The sequence below is a fragment of the Stegodyphus dumicola genome, chromosome 2 (assembly GCF_044657685.1).
Source record: "Stegodyphus dumicola isolate Sdum_Otavi_A_Nest chromosome 2, ASM4465768v1".
Taxonomy (NCBI): domain Eukaryota; kingdom Metazoa; phylum Arthropoda; class Arachnida; order Araneae; family Eresidae; genus Stegodyphus; species Stegodyphus dumicola.
In genome coordinates, this window is record NC_140769.1 from 108964411 (window position 1) to 108988745 (window position 24335).

The 24335-nt window shown below is 32.3% G+C and overlaps 1 protein-coding gene across 2 annotated transcripts in view; it reads right to left on the reverse strand.

The window, feature by feature from the left end:
• mts (protein phosphatase 2 catalytic subunit mts) overlaps positions 1 to 24335 on the reverse strand; it is a 79971-nt gene that overhangs the window by 45926 nt on the left and 9710 nt on the right. For both annotated transcript variants that reach the window (XM_035361163.2, XM_035361164.2), the window contains one exon: positions 2928 to 3137. In XM_035361163.2, the coding sequence (XP_035217054.1) occupies positions 2928 to 3137 (210 nt within the window). The remainder of the gene's footprint in view (positions 1 to 2927; positions 3138 to 24335) is intronic.

The window sequence follows — 24335 nt, forward strand, 5'->3', positions numbered from 1 at the left end:
TTTCGATTTAAAAGATGCCTCAGAAGCCAAAAAATCATGTCATATTTAAGAAAGTATTTTAGGAAGAAGCTTTATAAATAGAAAAGAAATAATGCATAATTTTAATATTAATAATACAATAAACTTTGATCTTAATTTTTTTTTACCTTTAACGAATCAAATCGAATTACCTTAAATTTTTTTTCTAATGTAATTAACGAAAACTTGTGAAAATATTTCAATCAAATTAAAACATTCTGAGAAAACTGTTCTGCGAAAAGTATAGCGTTTAACTCCGTTCAGAATGAAATGTTTAAAAAATATTTTGTTTTCATATACTTAGGACTCTGAAGTGCTGTAGAAAAAGAAAATATATACGTTTATATGTATATTTACAGCATTGATTTAATAATATGACCCAATGTTTTGGTCACCACGTAGGGATCGCCGGTGCTTCAGAGCAGGGTACGGAAGAAACCTGTTTAGGGCTACTCCATCTTACTTCCTTCCTCCATGAGTATTTGGGTGGGAGGAAAAGAATGCCGAATGTAGCGAAATTTTCTACTACTTTCGCAATTCTTTGACCTAGTAGAACGACTGTACTCTTCGTGCACACCAAAGGTTATGTTAATGCAGAGAAAGGCATACCTGCCAACCTCTAAAGATAAAAATTCAGAAGAACACGAAGAATTAATATCATGCTTTGATATTAAAAAAATAACAATTTATACAAATAGAAAAAAGAAAATCATACTTACATTAGTAAATCTCAATTAAGTAGTAACTAAAAATTTTATTAGGAAACATAAAACAAGAACTTAATGTTACACAAAAAAATTATTGCAATGAATTTAGAGTGCATTTTTTGGCTTTAGCCAAAAATTCTTTGGAAAATTTCCTGTCATAACAATTAGTTTCCTCATAACATTTAGCAATTAAAATGTTTTCTAGAGTTTTTGGTGAAATTGAAGAACGAAACATAGTTTTGTTTTTCTTCACAACCCTGAAGACTCTCTCGCACTCAGCATTACTGTGTGGAATTACGAGAATAGCACATAAAACTCTTGCTAGTCTATCATATTTTGGTGTTCCATTAGCTCTTTTTATTCTTTTTAAGGTACCAACGAGGACATCAAATCTATCTTCTCCAGAACTGGCAAAGTCTTCAAATTGTGTAAACAAACATTCTGCCAAAATGACATCGGCATTCGAATTTGTAGCTGAACTTGAAAAAAAAAATCCACTTTCTTTGATGATGTCGAAGCCGAAGCATTAACTTCATGCTTTTTAGACTTAACAAGCTTCACAATGTCGCTTCTTCTTCTACCGTGACTTATTATGAAGTCACACATGCACACGTTGCAAAATGCATAGTTATTTCCTTTGAAGGATTCTTTAATTGTTGGAAATTCGGCTTTGTAGGCAGGCCGAAAATACGGTTTTTTTTAACTCATTTCGTAACAACGACGTATTAAGAAAATTTGTAGCACGTGCAAACAAAAGAAAAAAAAAGAATGCGACAATCCACGCTAAAAAAATAATCTGGCGCCCACAAAGAAAGGAGTGGGAGAAACAAGTTCAGCGCATTGGATTGGCTGGTTAAGCGGCGAGTTGGGAGAAACCGCAGGTTACTGGATTCGAAGTAGTCGGTAGTTGGCGGTAAAACACGATGCAATTGGCAAAAATCACTGAATTGGCGAAAAATTCTAAAATTTCGACAAAATTCACTAAAAACACTTGAAAAAGGAAAAAAATCGTAAAAAATGGATTACGATCGTAAAATCGTAAAGACAAACGCATTTTCGTAAAAATTACGAAAAATTCGTAAAAGTTGGCAGGTATGGAAAGGGGAAAAAGCTATTTCTGGGAGTATGACTCACCATCTGACATTCCATATTAGGGAAAAAAGTTGTTTATTTAGTTTCGGCTTTGGTACGGGAAAAAAAAGCGTGTTCATTAAAAAAAAAAAAAAAAGCAACACTAAAAGCAAAAAAATAAGCACTAAAAAGAAAAAATAAGGGCTTTAAAGAAAAAGTAAGCACCTATAAGGGCCTTTATATTTTATTTTCAAATATAAGGACTTATAAGCACTTATAAGGACCTCTACAAACCCTGTGTTGTGTACTTCAGGAGAAGAACACCGGGGGGGGGGGGATACAGGAAGATTTAAATTAGAATGCAAGTGTTATTTTTTTTAAGTATCACCGTATTCTTATTTAATAATTCAAATTAGTATTTTATATTACTACTAAAGCATGTTTTATTTCCATATGTTAATATCATCTACCAAGTTACTATATACATCAATAGTTTGGGAAGTTTTCTTTAAAAAAAAAATGTGAAAACTATCAACTTGCACCTGATTAGTAACTTCTCTCTTATTTGTCAAACAATAACCATCCAGTACCATGAAGTCGCTTCTCCACAATTCTCTGATGTTTTTTAAGTGAAAACAGATCACTGTGCACTTTGGGAGAAGATGAAAGCAAAAAAAAAAAAAAATTACAGGATTTGTTGAAGAAGAATTTTTTTAAACGAATTATATAATCCTTACTTAATAATCCAAATTTGGTTTTTAAATTGCTTAAGTATTTTATATTGATAATGTTTGCTGATCTATGATGAATATCAACAGTTTGGAAATCCCCCCCCCAAAAAAAAGAGACTGCAAAACCCACCAATTGGGACCTGATAAGTAGCTTTTACCTTTCCATCTGTAAAAAAATGCCAAATTGAGCCAAGGTGGTTGCATAAAGCTGCAATTAACAATCAAATTAAGTGAGTCAAGAGTTGCATAGTTTTTCAATTAGTGTCTAATAAAATACAAATACTTAAGGGTAAATGGTTAACCTACAGACTATATAGTCTTTTACTTATTACAGTTACAATTAAAGATTTTAGTACTGATGCACACCATCCACTCAAAATTAAAAGCCAAGGTATCTTACCTTAAGTGCCACAAGTAATGTAACAGTTTCAACAGAATAATAGCCTCTATCTACATAATCACCCATGAAGAGATAGTTTGTATCAGGTGACTTTCCTCCTATACGAAATAATTCCATCAAATCATGGAACTGGCCATGGACATCGCCGCATACAGTAACAGGACATTTTACTTCTTGAACATTGGACTCCTTGGCAAGAATTTCTTTAGCCTGAAAAGAGATGTCAGATTCCATGATAATTAAAAATTCAATTTAAATATATTTACACTTAGTCAATAATATCAAATAACAAATTACTATTGTGTTGATCGGAAAGTAATGTCGTATTTTGCTAACAGATGTCGTTAATGCATTTTTTGGAGTAGAAGCACCATGTGCATACACCTCACTGAAATACTATATAAGGTCACACTTCTAACAAATTTAATAAGCAGAAAATTGTTCGATTTGAATGAGTTGGATGGATTTTATACAGAGTTGAAAATGGAGAGGGAAATGTTGTTTTTCGCTATATTTTGCTTTTTTATTTCCGCAAAGGCAAGAATGTGATGCAAGCTTGTGAAAAGTTGCATAAAGTTTATGGGGATGATGCTCTAAAGCTGTGTTTCCCAACATAGGGCCCACATCCCACAAGGGGTCAATGCGACTGTTAAGGGGACAATTCGAAAATGAACTCGTTTAAGGGGACAAAGGATGTTCTAGATATGTTTCATAAAGTCAAAATTTTTCAAAATTTCATTTTTTATTCCCTAAAAAAAAAAAAGAAAAATGTAAGTGATGTATATGTAAAAAAGTTTTTAAATTGCGTTGCATTTTAAATATTATATTAAGAATTCTCGCTGCAGACATAGACATTTAAATGCTTTTAAAGGCATTTAAATAACTGACACATTGTGCTTTCCAGATGTTTCTCGCACATTTCAGCCAACGAATTTATTTTATTTTTTACTGTAGGAATGATAACTGGTATATTATTCTTTCCTTGAACAGCAACAGCAGCTGCTTTCAGCTTTGTTTATAATGATCTTATATTTATTTCTTTCAGCCCTTAGTGAAATGAGGGGTGCAAGGAAGAAAAAATGTTCATCGGCATTCGGAGGCATATTTAAAATTTGGTTTCATACCCAGTCAACTTTTGTCCTTTTATGCCAATAATGCCTGACGAACAAATCAATGAAACTAGGTCATCTTGAGGCACATTTGAAGGCGAAACATAATGCTGATATTAATTCAGATTCAAATTATTTTCGCACTTTAACCCTTTGTGGCTCAATGTTTCACTACATGGAACCCACAAATTGAATTGCTTCTGAAACCTTTAAATTCAACTGTAAATAGATAAAAATGCCTTTATAATATACTTTAAACTTTTCTTTTTAAACAGTAGATAGCAGCATATGACAAGGAGACACAGAATTTTCATTTATTATGTGTTATTAAAATCTTTTTTTTAATGATATACATAATTTTTTTTTGGAAAAAAAATTAGGCATACTTTTGCTGGCTGTACTCCAAATTATTTGTTCTATATTTTTTTTTTTAATCTTTCATACAAAAACCATATGCAGAATCATTGAATAAAACTGGCTGTTCCATTAGCAGGAAAACTGCGCCTTTAGCGATCTCGTACTGTTACGAATCAGAACATCTGTGCTTAGGAGAGAACATCCATTGTTTATGTTTTCTGTTTCCGTTTTTTTTTTGGGGGGGGAATGAATTCAAACAAAGCAGTATTGAGGAGCGAGGTGTGTTTTGTGTTATGAAAGCCCTAATTAATATTGTCATCTCAAATTTTTTGGGAGTAGTTTTTAGGCGGGAATTTTATTAGTAGCTTGACTCATCTTTACTCAGACCTGCACGAATTTTTGCTGTCGCTTTTTAGTCTCATTCCCGTTTATTTTCAATAATTTGTAGATAATTTTCTTGTATGTATATATTATAGGCTTATTTTTCTTTATTGTTAATATTAATCATAGTTGGTTTGTGCTTCCATCAAAAAGAAGTGACTTGCTTTGAACAATTTCATGAAGCTAAGAAAGAGGAAAATTTGTAAATATTTTTGTATATAGGACTTGTGTATATAGATATTTATCTCATTTATCCCTATATATTTAAGAATATTGTGTATATCCAGGAAACCATGTATACAGCCATAATACAGAGTTTTTTCATTCTTATACAAACGCTTCTACTTATTTTCGTGCTTCACTGCAATGCTCACTTAGTCGCATTTTTAAAAGCTCTGGCGGCGCAGTGTTCCACCTCATGAAACACCCACAGAATTAAAACGGTAAGTGCAATTTTTACAAAATTTTACCTGTATACTTCTTTAGGACTAAATAGACTGCATACAACTTTTTTTGTTGAAATTCTGACGTTAACGTATAGCACGCCGCAAAGGGTTATGGAAAATTTTTGAAAATAAAGTAATATTAAAATGTCTATTTACTGCTCATAATGCAACTGTTAATCATGCTCTTGAGGCTATTTATCAAATTTCATTACTCATCACTTCATCTGGGAAAAGCCATACTATAGGGCAGAATTTAATGAAACCATCAATATCAGCTTTTAAAACTGTTCTAGAAAAAGATGACAAAGACGTTAAAGCTATGCCACTAAATAACAATACTATTTGCAGAAAGAAAGATTAAATAAGTGAGGATACTTAAAAACAACTTGTTGAAAACCTGAAAACAAGAAAATTTTTGGTGCAAATGGATGAACCAACTTTGAGAGACAGTGAAGTCGTATTTGTAACTTATGTAAGATATATTCATAAAGGGGATTTTGCCGAAGAAATGTTCTGTAAATCACTAGAAAGCACCACTATCTCCAAAGATATTTATACTAAGCTAAAAAATTACTTGGATATAAAAAATATAATACATCTTGTACTGCAGATGGTGCTCTTAATACGATAGTTGAAAAATAAAATAAAGCACAGAATAAGAAAAAGGATTGCTTAAAATTGATAAAAGATGAGAATCCAGAAATGCTTCTTGTGCATTGTGTTATTCACAGACAAAACCTGGTAGCTAAAAACAATTTGCCTGTTCTAAATGAAGTACTAAATTCAGTTATAAAGTGTATCAATGCTATTAAAACTAGGGCCAAATGTGAACGTCTTTTCAAGTTATTTTACTTTATGAAGACAAAATGAAGACTATATGAGACTTGTACTTCACACTGAAATAAGAAGGCTGTCGAAAGGGAACTGCTTGGAAAGATTTATGGAACTATTTGATACTCTTAGTTATTTTTTAAGCGACAAGCCTGAAATGAAGAATCCGTTAATGGATGATAACAAGGCAATTGTGAGTTATTCAGCCATTATCTTTCAAAAATTAAATATATTAAATAAACAACTTCGAGGAGCAAATAAAACTTATGATGCAAAAGGAAGATATTTGGTTTCATTATCTTTGTTGAATTATGTTACGCATATACTATTTACCACAAAAATTTTGAAAAGTCTCATTGGCTCCTAAAATGTGACGTGACTACCGCTATACTTGTTATTATCGATCATCTGAAAATTTTATCGGCTGATTTAAAAGATTTTATAACTTAAAACAAATTGATTTTCCAACTTGGATGATGAAGCCAATGCTCGTAGATTTGGCTGATATTTCAAATATGCAGTAAAAAGAAGAACTCGCAGAAATGCAAAATGATGAGTCAATTAAAACTTTATTTAATAGAAAAGGAGCGATGACATAGCTTTGTGAGGAAACCAGAATCAGATATCAAAATGCAACAAAATTTGCAAGAGAACTACTTATTGTTTCCATCTTCATATTTTGCTGAATGCAAATTTAGTGCCATAAATGATTTGCTGCTTTAAAAAAAAAAAAAAAAAAAAAAAAAAAAAAAAAAAACGGTTGGATATAATGAAACCGGGAGACTTGAGACTCAAGTTATCTAAATTGGAACCTGACATAAAATTTCTTTGCAGCAAGTATCAAGCACAAGGAACTCACTAAATTTAAATAATAAAAATCACTAATACTTAAAATAAAAAACTTACACTAAAATGAGTTTTTTCTTGAATTTCAGTTCTCCATGTTTTGAAAGTTCACTTATTGTGTTTGCTCATAAAATTTCGTAGTCATTTCTTCCTAAAAGCTATCATTCAAGTTCCTTTCGTGAGTATTTCAATTTTTAAATATTAAAAATTATGTATATGCTAGAGGAAGCTTAAAAATTTTAGAGATGATTAGGTGGAACATAGCACAAAAAAGGCTGGGAAACACTGCTCTAAAGACACAGCACCACTGGTTTGCAAAATTCCGTTCTGCCGATTTTGATGCGAATGCTGCGGCTTAATCAGGAAGCTCATTGGTGGCTGACAATGACGAAATAAAGGCAATGGTTAAGTCTAATCTGCGGTACACGGCACGAGAGATTGCAGAGGCACTACACATTGCTCAATCAACCGTTCTTGACCATGGACCTTATAAGAAATAGACTAACCCAAACGGGTTTTCTCCCTCATCTGAGGCGTTACCGGCTGTCACCTTGATCACATCCGGAGGAGTAGGGACGACTTGCAGAAATTTAACAGTGGTTGCCTATTGCAACGTGTATAATTGTCAAGAAAATGCTGGTTGTAGCACCACATTTCACAAATTAGAATTTCTACATATTTTTATTTTTGAAATTGAGATTGATTTTTAAAAATTTAACATATTTATCAAGCATAATTAACATTCCGAATAACTATAAAGCTATAGCATGCTTTCAGGGCTGGATATTTTTTAGCTTTTCCTATGCTGTAAGGAAATTTGTAACTACTTTTAGAAAATAATATTTTAAATCTGAACTAATAGAAAATTCAAACAAGCAATTTTCTTTTGCAATTTTTATGCTTTTTATTGGTGTAAATAAATAAAAATACTAAAATATTTAAAAACGAATTTTCGAAAGTTTTGTTTAAAATTCTAAATTGTGCTGCTTTTTTAAAATTATAGATGAGTTTTATAGCATAATTTCTATAAAGGAATTTTATTTCAATTATATTTCATAATACATCATAGTGATAAAAACTTATGACTCCTTAAAAAATTTTCATACATTTAATTCTAATATTAAAATTGTATTTAACCGTAATAATTAATTTTGCTTGTATTTTATAGTGATTATTTTTTAAATTTATTTTTAGTTCTAAGATTATTTTAATTTACTGTTAATTTAATTTATTACCCAAAGCGGCGGTAGCCTAAAAAGGCTGTTAGTTTCGAAGCAGCATTTTGTGCTACTTTACTATTAATTTATTAGCCAAAGCGGCGGTAGCCTAAAAAGGCTGTTAGTTTCGAAGCGGCATTTTGCGCTATTTTACTATAAATGTCAGTCTCCTTGCAAATTGCTGTTACCAAATATTATCGCCCTGTATTATATGTAAAGAAATTAAATAATGAAGAATCTGTATGAATACATGTATGTTTCTCAAACTGTGACAAAAACGTCAGTATCTAAAGCCATCAATTTTTAATAATGTAATCTTCCACTCGAACATAGGCATCTGGACGGCCGAATTTCGAATTTGTTTTAATCTATTTCATATTTTGTAAAACTTTAACGGATTTTTGATTAACAAACTCAACGAGTTCAGAGCAAGCGCTGTACGGAAAATAACAGTTTCATCTCCAGTGCGGAAATTCAAAAGATATGCTGTTTTCAAATGTCTGTGGTTTATGGGTGAAGAACATGGCATTCAATAAATACATGTAATACACAAAACTTTAAAAAAAGGTTCCTTTTTGGCGTAATATAAAATCTGAGTGCTTCTAGATTTTATTTTATCTTTGGTAGTACTTTGGTAGACGGTTGCAAGGATTTTTGGCGATTTACGTTGGTGCGATTTTTACAATCGTCAGCCATCTTGAAAAACATTGTTTTTACACATAGAAATTGTATTCGAAACTTAAAAAAATAAATATCGTTTAAAGTAATGGATTAATTTTTTGTTGAAAATGTCGTTTTTTAAGATGGCAGGCAAGTGTAAATAAATACATTTACTATAAATATAAAATACTAAAGTTATTATTACTTTCATATAGCAAAGAGATTAAAAACACCACTATAAAAATATTGTGCCAAAGTTTAATTAGATTAAAATATTACTGAAATTCAATATCAAATTAAAAACCATCATACCAACATTTAAAAGAATTAGAATATTATTAAATTCAAATACTTTAAAATACACTATATAGAATATAACTAACATTAAAACATATGTGACAATAATTATCTCAGCAATTTTTGAAAATAGTGCATTAATTTTTTTAACAAAAATTGAAGTATACAATTATAAAATAACAGAAAAATATGTACTTAAATTTTTTTGAGTCATTTAACTTGTCGTTTATTGATAAGTACCACAAAAAAAATCGAAATCATAATTTAGATATCAATGAAACAAATTTGAAAAATGTAATATCAAGGGCAAGAATAAAAAAAAATTTAAAAAAATTATAAATAGATAAAGCAATTTAGAGCCAAATTAATGGATCATGAAAATTAAAAAAAAAAAAAAAAAAAACTAGAATAATATTGTTTTTAAGATTTTGAAGATCCTTTAACCGCCCCTCCCTGAAGTACAAAGGACAATTTTTTGATTCCGATACCAATAATTCTTGGTACTTACCAATAACAACATTCCTCTTTGAAGGAATTTGAAGATATGAATTAAATTTTAAAATGGCACGGTAATGCACAAATTTTCAGTAACCAATCAGGGAGCTGATTACAGCTCGTTAATGCACAAATATTCTATAACCAATCAGAGCTGATTACATCACGCCTAGAATTAAAATTATTTAAATAATCATACATAATAAAATCAATTTTAAAAAAATGCAAAATTAAATTGTATTTTAATATTTAACAGCCATAAATAATGTTTAAACATAAGATTAAATTTATAGATATTAAAACTAATTACTTTTAAAGTTAGGTGATATCATTGATTACATCATCCACAACATAAAATATCATAAACAATAAAATTTTTATTTCAAATAAAAATGCAAAAATTAAATTGATTTTTAATATTTAGAAGCCATAAATAATATTTAAAACATGGAATTTATGCATAATAAAGTGCATTATTTTTAAAATAAAATTACAACAAAGTATTGGTTACCATAAATAATTTATCCATCAATGGGTTTACCGTACGTCGTATTACTCGCCAAAATCTGTGCAGCCGTCTAACAAAGTAGCACCTTATCTTTTTTCTTTCCCTTCATTACGCTCAGAAAATTTTATGCTCCGAAATTCATGAATTATTAAAATGACTAATCCACTTTAATGTTAATAATTTAGTGATCACAATACCGTAATTTCCGGAAGAAAGGCCGCATCAGCGTAAACGCCGCACTCAGGAAAAATGGCGGGAAAAAAATTAAAATTATACAGAAACGCCGCAATAGATTATTAAATTGCGCGTGACATCGTCGTGAGCCGTATAGATGCAAAAACTCAATTTAAGTCCTGATATAAGACATACCAGTTAAGAAAAATGCATAGTGGTGTGGTGTATTTAATTATGGCAAAGCTCACTAGGGCTATCTGCCTATAATGCCTTTCGTGGAGGACTTTCTAAGGGAAACTGGCTCGTATACACGTTACACATGGGGAAAACCACGAAAACGCCCATGCAGCCAGCCTGTTCGCGGGGTTTCGAACCTTGGACCGAACTACCAGTGTTCAGCGACTTTACCGCTCGGCCGCAGGTGGGCAGAAAAATGGATGAAATGAAACCATAACTCAAAAATAAGTTAAAGGTAAGAAATGTTTAAAATATATTTACCTTCCCGTATATATACTTATATTTATCCACTAAAAGAAGTCTATTTGTAATAGTCAGACTATATTATAAAAAATGTCGCAACAACGAAATATTAAATTTGGATGACAAAAAGGAAATTTTAAATTTTACTTACGAATTACAGCAAACTATACATCAATTGAAGCCATCAAAATCTGATTCTTCACTATCTGAATTAAAAAGATTTAGTAAATCCTGATCTAAGTCTTCCAGATCGTCGCATTCATCCTCTTGGTTTACAGTCTCTTTATCTAAGGATATAATTTCAGCTTCTTTGAACCCTGCTATTATTGACGATTTCCACGCACTTCCTGCCCACTTTGCAATTTCTTCATAAGATGCTCTACGCATTTTACCGCTTTTTGTTTACGTATGCAATTCTTCACTCATCCAACACTCCCACCGATTTCGGACTTCAGCTTTGAAGGATTTATTACCTGACAAATCTAACGGTTGTAAGATTTTTATCCAACCACCAGGAATTATTGCTTCGGTTGTAGACAATTTTTGACATATGGTTTTCACTGACTCAAAGAAATGAGCATGAATGGAATCCATTATCAATAACCCCTTTGGTTGGAAAAAAGATCCCATATGACACTGCCAAACTTTTTGTAGCCACTCATGCATGATTGTTTCAAACATCTAGCCATTCTTGTTTGCACAAATAATTACGTCATTAGGAAATGCTCCCTTCGGAATAGTCTTTCGTTTAAAAATTATCTTTGGCTTTAGCTTATCACTGTTTGCAGCATAGCTTGTGCTGCAAACGGCAGCACAAGCTAACAACAAACGTTATTTACACATGTAAATAACGTTCTTTCATGCCGTCATAAACACAGATACAGTTTTTGCACCAGTTTCATCAACAGTTCTGTTTGCAGGAGAGTCGAAAGCTTACGGCGTTTCATCCATATTTATTATCTGTGACCGAAGAAGTTTTTTTTTTTTTTTTTTTTTTTTTTGTTAATAATAGCTGTCACATATTTTAGAAAAGATGACTTTTTATCCTGCCAGTCCATCGGTAATTGTTGCCCGACTGTTGTTCTAGTACGCACAGAAATATTTTTTCTTTTCATAAATCTGCTACACCTCCTTTGAAATCATTTATGTTCATTCGTTTCGCTATAAATTTCGCTTGTAAGTGAATTTTTACAGTCGAAATTGCCATTCCCTTTCCTCGTTGCTCCTTTATCCAGTTTGCAAGGTTATCCTCTAGATTTGTCCACCTTACAGTACCACTTCTTTTGGCTCGTTTCTGTTGTGGCATATTTTTAAGAAGATCTTTTTCAGTTCTCCAACGTCGAATACATCTTTCGTCCACTTCAAACTCTCGATCTGCTGCTCAATTTCCAATTTGTTCAGCACGTGAAATTATACATTAAGCTTAAAATTAGCAGTATAGCTTCTGTGCCGTTTAGGGACATTTTCAAAAATTTTCCGCTCCCTTCTTACTTAAAAACTGTTCAACAAACTTTGTACCCAAACTGATGGGATCTGTATCTGGCAGAATGCCAAGAAAAATCCATTCATGCTGAAGGGGAAATACGTCAGAGTTCGTTAATGCGAGGCAGGTGGAGTCGTTATTGTCCACAGAGTTCGTTATTGCGAGGCAGGTGGAGTTTTCAAAGGTGAACGCCTTTAAAAAAATTACAGAAAGGCAGGGGTGGGAAGAGGATGGGTCCTGGAAGATTCTTCGAATGGCAAAGGAGAGAGACTATTCAAACTGATGAGAATGTTGATTTGAAAGGGGCAAGAATGTTACTTTTCCGTTTCGCCCACGCAAATCTCGCCAAGCAGACTTTATTGGCGACAACATACACATAAAAAATATTAAAAAAAATGTTAGTTCTAAGAATTCTTTTTTTGAAGGCATAAACATTTTAATATCGCTTAAAATTTTATAAAAAGCCAATAAATAAAGACAATAAATTTGTAAAAAGACATTAATTTAAGAATTTACTATGCTTTCATGGTTCAACATCCTGATTCGCCGGTTCATATCACGTGACCCCAACCGATCTCATCTCACGTAAACTACTCTACAAAAATCTAATGCTCTTAGTAATTATCTGCATTAATTTCAAGTTAAATCTTAATTTGGAACACAAGTTTAAATGCAAGAAATATTTCAATTCGTACGAATAGCTTACTCAGAAATTATGTAAAACAGCAGTGCTTTACTTCACTAATGCATTCTCATTAGAATGGATGAATTTAACCCTTGACTTTACCTTTTCTATATTTTCGGCTTCGGGTAAGCACTGTGATTGCATCCTAATTGACTTAATTACCGAAAATGGCCTTAGACATAAAACTGAACTATCTGATAAAAATTCTATGAAATTATATGCCAGTATTGAAAGAAACAATCAATCTGATAAGAAAAAGCTGCAACTTGTTTTGAAAATGAGGCGTCAAAGGCTACCAGCGAGAATATTCCGTTTCGCATCGGTTGTATGCCATTATTGGTGACTTTATCGCTTGCGCCGGCAAAACGGAAAAGTACCGAATGTTATTGTTCTGAGATCTCATTTAGGGTGAATAAGGCATGTAGGACCGTTCAAGGGAAAGAATGTAAACAAAATAACGTTCGCAAAAAGCAACTGAGTGGTCTTTTGTATGGGAACAGCACAAGTCTATGCACAATGACAAGGCCATCCAAACTCTGTTCAATGACTATCATAGGAAATATTTTATTTTTAGTGCACCTAAACGCGGCATGGGTAGAAACGCCGCACCCGCTGAAAATTTAAGTTTTAAACACGTAAACGCTGCGGCGTTTCTTCTGGAAATTACGGTAATCAAATAAATATGATCGTTTCGTAATGTTATTATAGTTTAGAAAATCACTGCCTGAAAATGTTCATTAAATTTTTTTAAAAAATTATCAGATCTTGTTTAATTTTACCTTATTTATTTCAAAGCATCACGTACTATCAATCTTATTTAATTTTACTTTATTTTTAAGCAAAATTAAATTCATAAATCTTGTGCTTAGAGTTTTTACCGTTCTACCAAAGTAAAGATGTTTGTACAAGAATTATGCATGAAAAAAATGCGTGAAATGCAGTAAAAAGTGCTTTGAAATATATTAAATCCTATTTGGAATAAACTGTGGTTTTTATAATCTCATCACTATTCAACGTATCACATTTAATAATTAAAAAGAGTTATGTGATACAAACGCCATAGGTTTCAGTGTAAAAGAAGCTCATATCCTTTGATATTGACATCAGTTTCTTTTATTTATCCGTGATTAATCAGAAAAATAGAAGAGTATAGTTTTTAATAAGTTTTGACAGTCTCCCGATTACGAATAAGAAGACGAGAAAAACAGGTGTCGCTAGATTAATTGCTGATTCGCAAATTCAGAATAAAATTCTGTGAATAAATGTTGTATTCTTACAATAAACCTCATGCATGCTATCCAAGAGCAAGTGGTAACATAACTTGGTTCAAATCCTGCAAACGGCATAACTGAATTTTTTTATGTTTTCTGATCCAAAATGATCTATACTATAACAACCAAGCTGAAGTGCTTCTTCCCAGGTTCCATTCAAGTGCAGGAGAACTTCGCAGCGAGAGTACAGTTGATTTTTCATGTTTTATAGTCCAAAATCCCTAATAATCTCTACACTCAAATGCTGCCAAGTATTATTCAATTTTACTTAACTTTTAAGGAATAAAAGGCAAAGTACGCTTTTGGCATTATCGAGTAATGCTTTGTGGTTATTACAAAATACGAACACCTGAAGATAACTGAAGACCCAAGAGATTCAAAAAGCTGTTAAGTTGTAAAAATTATTTTAAGTTTCTCTTAGTTACCGTAAGGTTGCGTAAGTCATACCACAGCTTAAGTCATACCTTTTAAATATTAAGCGTATATGGAGCCAACTGTTCTTTTTTCCAGCAAAATGGAGTTACCCCTTAGCCAACCATATTGTTTCACAGCGTGTTGGTCTACCCGTAATAATTGCAATGAAGGCCGTGAAGAAAATATGATTCAAGGCCTAAAATGCAAAGGATGGGTACACGACTTATGTGCTGGAGTTAAAAGGAAAATGAAAAAATATCGATCATTGTAATTAATTGTATTAACAAATTAATTGAGAGAAAATTTTTTTATTATAATTTCCCAGTTTTAAACGTTGTACGACTTCGTCCCTACTCTTTCTTGCCGACATGTTGGTGACGCGCGGCCCACCCACTGGGTTAGTCTACCTCTTATAAGGTCCATGTTCATGACCATTTAAAGAAGCTCAAAGTTTGGGTTCCTCATGAGTTGAAGGAATCTATCTGGAGACGCATTTGTGCATCTGCAATTCCCTTCTTAAACATGAAGAAAACGACCCTTTTCTAAAGCGTACAGTCACTGGTGACGAAAAATTTATTGTGTACATAACGTCACACGCAAGTGGTCTTGGAAACAGTGCGATGAGCCACCTCAATCAACATCCAAAGCAAATATTCACCAGAAAAAGGTCATGCTGCCAGTGTGAAGGGATTTCGAAGGTGAAGGGATTTGTGCATTTCGAGCTCTTACCAAGGAATCAAATGATTAATTCAGCCATGTATTGTCAGCAATTGGACAAATTGAACAATGCAATCAATCAAGAGCGGCCAGAACTCGTGAATCATAAAGGCGTTGTGCTTCACCAAGACAACAAACACATCACACATGAGCTTGGTTACCAGCCAAAAGGCTGTTAGAGCCTGGTTGCGATGTGTTGCCCCACCCATCGTACTCGCCAGACCTTGCTCAGATTACCATTTGTTTTGCTCTTTGCAGCATTTCTTGAATCATAAAACATTCGTTTCCGACGATGCTATAAATCGGCACCTGGTACAGTTTTTCGCTTCTAAAAGATCATTCTACCAGCATGAAATTATGAACCTTGTTGAACGATGGAAAAGGGTCATAGGAAAAAAAAAAAAAGGCCAATACATTATTGATTGAATTCTTATTTTTATAGGAATAAATCGCCTTTGAAAATCATAGTAAAAATACGACATGACTTTCCGAACAACCCGATAGCTGTTTCTTTTAATGCATTATAAAGATTAAAATTCTAATTTGGGAATTTTGTCTATGCTAGAATGGCATGTTATATGAGCTAGATTGTTGTACTTGTATTTTTCACAGAGGTTTCTAAAGCAGTACAAATGACCTTGGATACTGTCATTAATTACAATGCAATGAGACCATCTTTTCAGTTGTATATAGAAAGTGATGAATAAATATAAAGCACCTGAGTCAAAGGAAAACACTTAAGCTTTCAGGAAGGAAAAAAAAAGATCTAAATGTCCTAAATTTTGACAAGGCCTTGTAAAGACCTAAACAGCAATGTTTATAATCAGGTAAGGCATACTTCCATCTCTTTATAATAAACCAGATTTAGTCTTCACTAACTACAAAGCTGAGTTATGACTGAGCAGTTCCAATATATGATAAGTCAAAAATAGATGTACACCCAATCAGACATCTTCATTAAAGAGGGGGAAAAAAAACAGTTTTCAAAATGCAAGGGAAAATGCATAACAAAGGAAGAACTATTTTAAACAATGATATACTTTGAAAACATGTAATTAATCAAATTTTCAATGATTTTATTCATCTGGATACTACTAAAATACCCTTATAATATTTAAAATAAAATGTCAAATATGTCTAGCATTGAAAGCTAATGTCTTGTCCAGCCATATAGAATTTCTCCAATAAAAGGTACGCTTAATTTCGCAACAAGAGAAAAATGTACATCCATTTTCAAAATAAAGTAATTTAATTTGTAAAGATATCATTATTCATGTTTCCACATAACAGAAAGGCAGCACTGCTTTCTTTCCTATAAAGCAAATCAAGCTTTTCAAAAATGCTATTTCAATGATTCATACAGACATTCATGTTTTTTTTTTTTTTCTTCATAATCTGTTCATGCACTAAGATAATTTATTCATGAATTCACATGATTTATTTGTAAGTGAGGTGTTCATAATATGAGATTCCACTTGTAATCCCAATACTTAAGATTTCCAGTTAGCTGACTGTCAAATAATTATGCTTTCACTGCATGTTTTACAAAAAAGAGCGACGCTGCTTTCTATATACACTGCCGGCAACCGTAAATGCAACACCCCGAAGAAAGCATGCAAATAACATGAAATTTACAACATGCATTAGCAGAGGTGAGATATGCAAATGATTAGAATTTCAGCATAGACGCACATCACGTGCGCCACTTCAAAGCATTATTTAAGGCTGGGAGTTTTTGACAACTGTGCTTTTCTTGTTTTTTTTTTTTTTTTTTTCCCTACCTTTCAAAAAAACGATAAATCATGCTTCGGAGTAAACAGCGATCATCGTTTGATCAAGTATCCAAGAGGAAAGATAGTCTGCACGTACCATAGAACGCCGTTTACAGTAGAGTGGTCTGTCTGCAAGACGTCCATTGTTTTGTCTACCCTTGACGCAGAACCACAGATGTCTCTACCGCCAATGGCGAGATGAAAGAAGGATGTGGACAGTAGAATGGAATGAAATTGTCTTTACCGACGAGTCACGCTTCTGCCTGCAACACCACGATGGTCGGATTCAAGTCTGGAGACACCGTGAAGAGAGGATGCTGAACAGCTGCGTTATGCACCTCCACACTAGTCCTGCGCCAGGTATTATGGTACGGGCGGTATTGGATATCACTCTAGTACACATTGTCGGTACTTTAAACAGACAGCGCTGCATTTACGAGGTGTTGGAGCCAGCTGTCCTTCTTTACCTTCAGGGCTTGCCCACAGCCACATTTCAACAGGATAATGCGCGACCAAACGTGGCACGCATTGTCCAAGGGTTCTTCGTCAATCGCCAGATTGAACTGCTTTCCTGCCCGGCTCGCTCTCCGGATCTTTCGCAGATAGAAACGTACTAAGATGGTACATGGTTGATGAACGATTGACCCAGATTACATCCAGGGCTGCCACATCAGATCGACTTTGGCAACATGTGGAAGCTGCTTGGTCTGCTATACCCCAAAAAAACATCCAAAGTCTCTTTAAATCAATGCCGAGACGTGTGGCAGCGGTGATCTCCAACAATGGCATCTACTCTTTTAGGTGAATCTGGCTACTGATTCTGGAAGGAACCACACTTCACAGAAGTCTATAAATTTAATCATTTGATACTTGGTCAACATGTTATCTACTAAATAAATTTTGTTGTGATATCGCTTGTCTTTCTTGGTGTTGCAATTTGGGTGGCCAGCAATTGTATATATTTAATGCATTGTCATTTAGTCCATCCAATCCATACAAGAATTCATCCCAAACTAATGTTAAATTCCTTTTTTTTTTCAAGCGTTTGGGCAAGTCATTTCAGTATTTTAGTACAAAAAATTTATTATCCACACCCTCATGAAAAATCTTTAATTGGTGCTAAAGGATGTGTGAAAATTCTCACATTTTCTCATGTTACATTTTGAAGTGCCGCAAACACTTATCTATCTTTATGGCTCACATGGTACTATCCTCGTCATAAACAATAATAAAGAAGCATTTTGTAAGAATTAAGAAATTTTACCAGGGGAAAAAATCTAATAAGTTAATATTTAAATTTTAAAGCCATCGGATTCTGTTCAGGTACAGTTTTCAAATTATGGTTCATGTATATTCCATATGCTCCCATGCACACATATATTATAACATAATTAACAAAGTCACAAAGCGAACACATAGGCATATGCAATTCTGATAGATTTAATTACCAAATAGGGTGCATAGATATGCAATAAAGATTTTCACCCATTTATATTACACAGCATTCAAAGAGCAGAGATTTAAGGAAGAAATTACTTCTCTATAAGCTGATATGTGGATAATTTGTACCTAACTGTTTGATTATAATACATTCAATTTTCTACACATTTTTTCATGTATTGGTAATAAAATGAATGTAGTTAAAATTTAAATTTGCTACTACATAAACACACATATGTATAAGATAAATATGTAAATCAAAATTCTAACTTTAATCTGCACTATTAACTTTTCCATTTTAATTTAGCTGCAGAAGCACTTCTGCAAAGGACCCATTAAATGTAAACATTGCCAAAAATGGCAATAAAGGTTCAAAGCTGGTAACCCGGCGAAATTTGTTTGCCAGAGGTAGCAACCTGGTTCTACAAGCGCTTAGAGATTGTGTTCTCGTCTGTTCGGGGCTCCATTTTGTCGCTGGCTAGTGGTGCGTCACTACCGGATGAGGTGGTGAAAATATGGCAGGGGTGAATGATAATTGATAGCATGGCTGCGTTCTTATGTAATTCTTAAAAGACTTTACAGACATAGAACCACAGGGTGCTCGACTCCTAAAATATTATGATAAACGTCGGCCGCAATAATATACATTTTAAATAATTAGTTTTTAATTTTATTAGTTATTTTTACCTAAAATAATAAGAATTAAATCAGTTTTCATACTTAAAAATTTGATACATTTTTAATGCATTTTAACAATTACTTTTCAGAGGATGCTAGGTGTTTATATACAATACATAACTAGAATGAAATAAAATTTATTATTGGTTCTCCGAGATGACAAAATAATTTTATGTATTGCCAGGGTCACCCAAGTTAGTAAACCACTGCTTTGAGTAATTAAAGTTTGAATGAATCTTGAAAGATAAGACGTACAGTCAAAAGTCGTTAATCCGGACTCGTCGGGACTTTGGTGATTCCGAATTAACGATTTTTCCGGATTATAGATCATCAGTTTAAATCTCGTAAGATGGCATGCAGAAATTATAAAATTAAAAATATGAAATCTTAATTTATGAAATAAAGAACAATTATGATCTAAAGGGTATCAAAATTTAGAAAAAAAAAAAGCTTAATATTTATTTGTTTACTTTATTAAACATTTCTTTCAATGTAAGTTGTTTAAGTTGCTTCGTTTTATATGATAATACTTTCTCTTTAATTCTATAAACAGACATAATTTCTTGTTCAGTTACAAAGTTCTGCTTTTCAAGTCCCGTAATTGCTGTGCCGAGTATACCGACTAACTTGTCAATCGAAATTTTTTCGTTTTCACTAACCTCTCTGTCACCTTCTTCATGTCTTTATCCATTTTTTGCAGCAATTCCACTTTTTGTTTGATAGACATCGAAACATACTTTCATTTTGAATAATCCTTTGGGAGCTCCAGCATCGGAAATTCTATTTGACATAATCGAAAGTTCAAGTTTACTTTTACAAAATTGCTCTTACAGTCTGCAAAAAGTAATAAACCGGATCCATTTCGAAGATTAAGGAACAACGCAATCATCAACATTAACTGAAATAGATAATTAGATAATTTTAGCTTATACCGTCCGTTATACATAAAACGCGCACTCGAAAACGTATTCTGCACTTGTGCACACGCATATGCGCAGTCGTAAAGGTCTTACGTGCACGTGTAAACGCCTATGCGCATGCGTCCTTTGAGGTCCGGATTATGGGCGTCCGAATTAACGACTTTTGACTGTACAATGTTTTTCTAGTTTTTATACAATGCTACTTTAAAGGATTTGAATATTAATGAAGATTTTTGGCACTGTCAAATTTATTATGAAAAAGGCAGTTGTTTCAAAATAAAATGGTTTAAGCTATCAGCAAGTAAATTCAAAACACAACTTTGAAAAATTGCTTGAGTAAAATGAATGTTTTAAATGTATTATTTATTAATGAATCCATTAATCTATTATATGTACAGTAACATTAATTATTAAACATAAATTTGAGAATATCGACAAGCAAAGCACTTAAAAGACACTTTTACATGTACTAAAAATATTAGTATTCTGTATGAATGACAGAAAATATATGAATAATACCATGGCCAAATACCTATATAAGGAAAAAGAAACAAAAAGTATTCTCTACCTGGACACTTGAAAAAGTAATCCTATGCAACACACAGTTAATTTCTGATTACATGATATTGCAAGCATTTTCCTCAGATTTTTCCTACAAGTGGTTAAGATCATTGAATACCAGTAGTTTGATCTGGGTTCATAGCACACTTAGGGATGGCTGCATGGTTGATTCTTCTGGTTTTCCTCATATGTAATGCAAATACATGCCAGTTTCCCTTAGAAAGTTGTTCATAAAGGCATCCTTCTTCAAGTTGATAGCCAGGATGCTTTGTCACATCGAATAACCTAAACTTTCCTTCAGATTCTACACTGACATGTTATATCTTTTGCAAGCAATGATCATTTAGATTCTATCCTTGTGGCAGGAGTATATTTAAAACATGTCAGAACTATGGAATTCATAACAAAATTGACCATGTTTTAATCTTGAAAACTTTGTAAATTTTCCCGATTTTCTTACATCATGGGTTTCACTAACAAGATATTCATACTTTTGTTCAAGTTTACAAGCAGTTCAGCAATACAATTGCAGAATACTGGTAGTTTGACCGAAGTTTAAATCTTCAGTATTCAGTATCTTGGGCTATGACACTGTCATGCCCCCTAAAGTTATTACTGCTTGGCATAATAACAATCTTACTTGACCATGTTACCCACTTTGTCAAAACTAACATATCAGCTGCAGTCTCTTTAAACACTCTCACTATAACAGAGATTTAAAAAGATCTTTCTTAGAATACAAATAGGTTTGTCAATGTCTGGCAACAATTCATGAACTTTTCATGCAAAGCATTTATGACTCATTTCAGATACAACATTTTGAAAAGTGTTTCATCTGCCTTTTTCATACGTATGGCTGCATTATTTAAAAGAATAATGTCATATTTAATTTCATCAGGCCTGATGAAAAGTCTAAAATACTGGAATTGCTGGTTTTTCCCACATCTGTTATAAGGAGAAATAATTTCAATGATATCCTGGAACTAGAATTATCCTAGGGTACATATTAATTTGTCTACAGCATTGGTTATTTCATAAATGGAAATGAAACTACAGTACAAAGTCTTTAATCCGGACGTCCATTATCCGGAATGATCTGCAATCCAGACCTCAAAGCCACAAACTTGCACATGCCCATAATGCGTTTACGCATGCGCATAAAGCCAGTAAAGCGTTTACCCATGCGCGCTTCCGATAGTGAAGAAAGTAACAAAGAATGTTATTGAAAACGAAAAAATTTCGATTGACAAGTTAGTCGGTATTCTCGACACAGCAATTAGAGGACTGGAACAGTGAAACTTTGGGCTAATCTTTGGAATATGGTAACAGGTAGTTTGGCGACATTTTAGAGGCGAGAAAGGTTACTACCTAGGACTTTGGGAATAATGTGAGAAGTACTCAGTTCCGATTATGCATTATTTTGTGTGAGGAAAATGAGAGATCACGAGATATGTCATGTGACATTAATGGACGAATTACAGTTTTTTAATCGGAAAAGGGGGTAAATTTGGAAAAATATCTGCAGTACTATAGTATTTTGTATTAAGCTTCATTGTGTGTTGTGTGAAAGAGTGTTGATTAATTTTTAGATCGCATGGCACTATCTAAAGTGAATTCTAAATCTTTAATGTGTTTATCAGATAATTCAAAAGAATTGGTTGAATGGTGTATGAGTGTAGGATTAATTGCGGATAAGTATGAATGTCCAACATGTGGGAATGAAATGAGATTGTGTGAAAGAAAGGATATTACAGATAAGTTTGAATGGCAGTGCAAGAGATCTGGTGAAAATGGACATTTTGTGATCCGCCATGCACTCAAGATTTTGTAGAAGATTAGTATTTTTTAATCATTTGAGGATATTATTTTTATGCATTGTTCTAAATGTAAGGAGTAAATAAATTAATATGGTATTATTGGAAAATTGTTATTAGCAATGATTTAGTTTAAAGTAATTAGGATTATAAGCTAATTTTTATTAATTTAATGTATGTGCTTAAGATTTTGTAGAAGATTAGTATTTTTTAATCATTTGAGGATATTATTTTTATGCATTGTTCTAAATGTAAGGAGTAAATAAATTAATATGGTATTATTGGAAAATTGTTTTAGCAATGATTTAGTTTAAAGTAATTAGGATTATAAGCTAATTTTTATTAATTTAATGTATGTGCTTATTTATATTTGAATTAGTGTTTAATTTAATTATATTTTAATTTAATGATTGTGATTTTGTGAGTTATATGTTTGTAGTATTTTGGAATACGTTTGAGTAGAAGTAAATGTGCATGGAAAAAATTTAAATATTTGACACTGAGTATTTGGAACCATTTTTAATGTTTGCGTTATAAATTGGCAAGTTAGGTTTATAATAGATAATTTAGAGGGAAAAGTTTTTGGATATTTTATTTATTTTATACGTGCAAATACTCATCCTTGGAAAGGGTATATACTTTTTCGTGATCAGGTAATTTCATATATGTCCTTTTTACCGAATTTAAAGATTCACAAAATTTTCATGCATTTTCGTGAAATTTTTCTAATTTATGAGAAAAAAAGCAGTGCACACGGATATAGTGAAGAGTGTGCGCAATGCCATTTTTGTGCAATTCTGGGATGTTTTTTTAAGTAAAAATAAGTCGACGTGTACATGGTTGAATTATATTTTAATTAAATGATAGTTATTTTGTGAATTATATGTTTGTAGCAATTTGGTATACGTTTCAGTGGAAGTAAAGGTGCATGGAAATAATTTAAATATTTGACACTAAGTATTTGCAACCATTTTTAATGTTTGCGTTATAAATTCATTGGTGACGTTTATAATAGATAATTTAAAGGTAAAAGTTTTTGGATATTTTATTTATTTTATACATGGAAATGTTCATCCTTCTAAATTCTCCTGTATTATTCGTGCATTCTAAAGTAGAAATCAATGAAGTAATTATCACTCCCTTTTCTTTACTGTAGTATGTTATAACCAATGGGTACAGTTTGTTATCATAAATAATTTAAATATTTGACACTAAGTATTTGCAACCATTTTTAATGTTTGCGTTATAAATTCATTGGTGACGTTTATAATAGATAATTTAAAGGTAAAAGTTTTTGGATATTTTATTTATTTTATACGTGGAAATGTTCATCCTTGGAAAGGGAATGTTCATCCTTGGAACCCAATTAATTTTTCAGTAGCTTTTTTTGCAGCTATATGCAAGAGGTGGCACGGACAACCTCGGGTGATTATACTTGGTTGATGCATTTTGATAAATGATGCTACACCTTTAAACTTTCCAATCATATTACTAGCATTATCTGAAGAAAATGATAAGCAATTTTTCCATTCTAAACCTTTGTTTTTAAAGTTTTCATTTATACAATTAAAAATACCTTCTCCTGTATTATTCGTGCATTCTAAAATAGAAATCAATGAAGCAATTATCACTCCCTTTTCTTTACTGTAGTATGTTATAACCAATGGGAACAGTTTGTTATCATAAATAATTTAAATATTTGACACTAAGTATTTGCAACCATTTTTAATGTTTGCGTTATAAATTCATTGGTGACGTTTATAATAGATAATTTAAAGGTAAAAGTTTTTGGATATTTTATTTATTTTATACGTGGAAATGTTATTCCTTGGAAAAGGTATATACTTTTTCG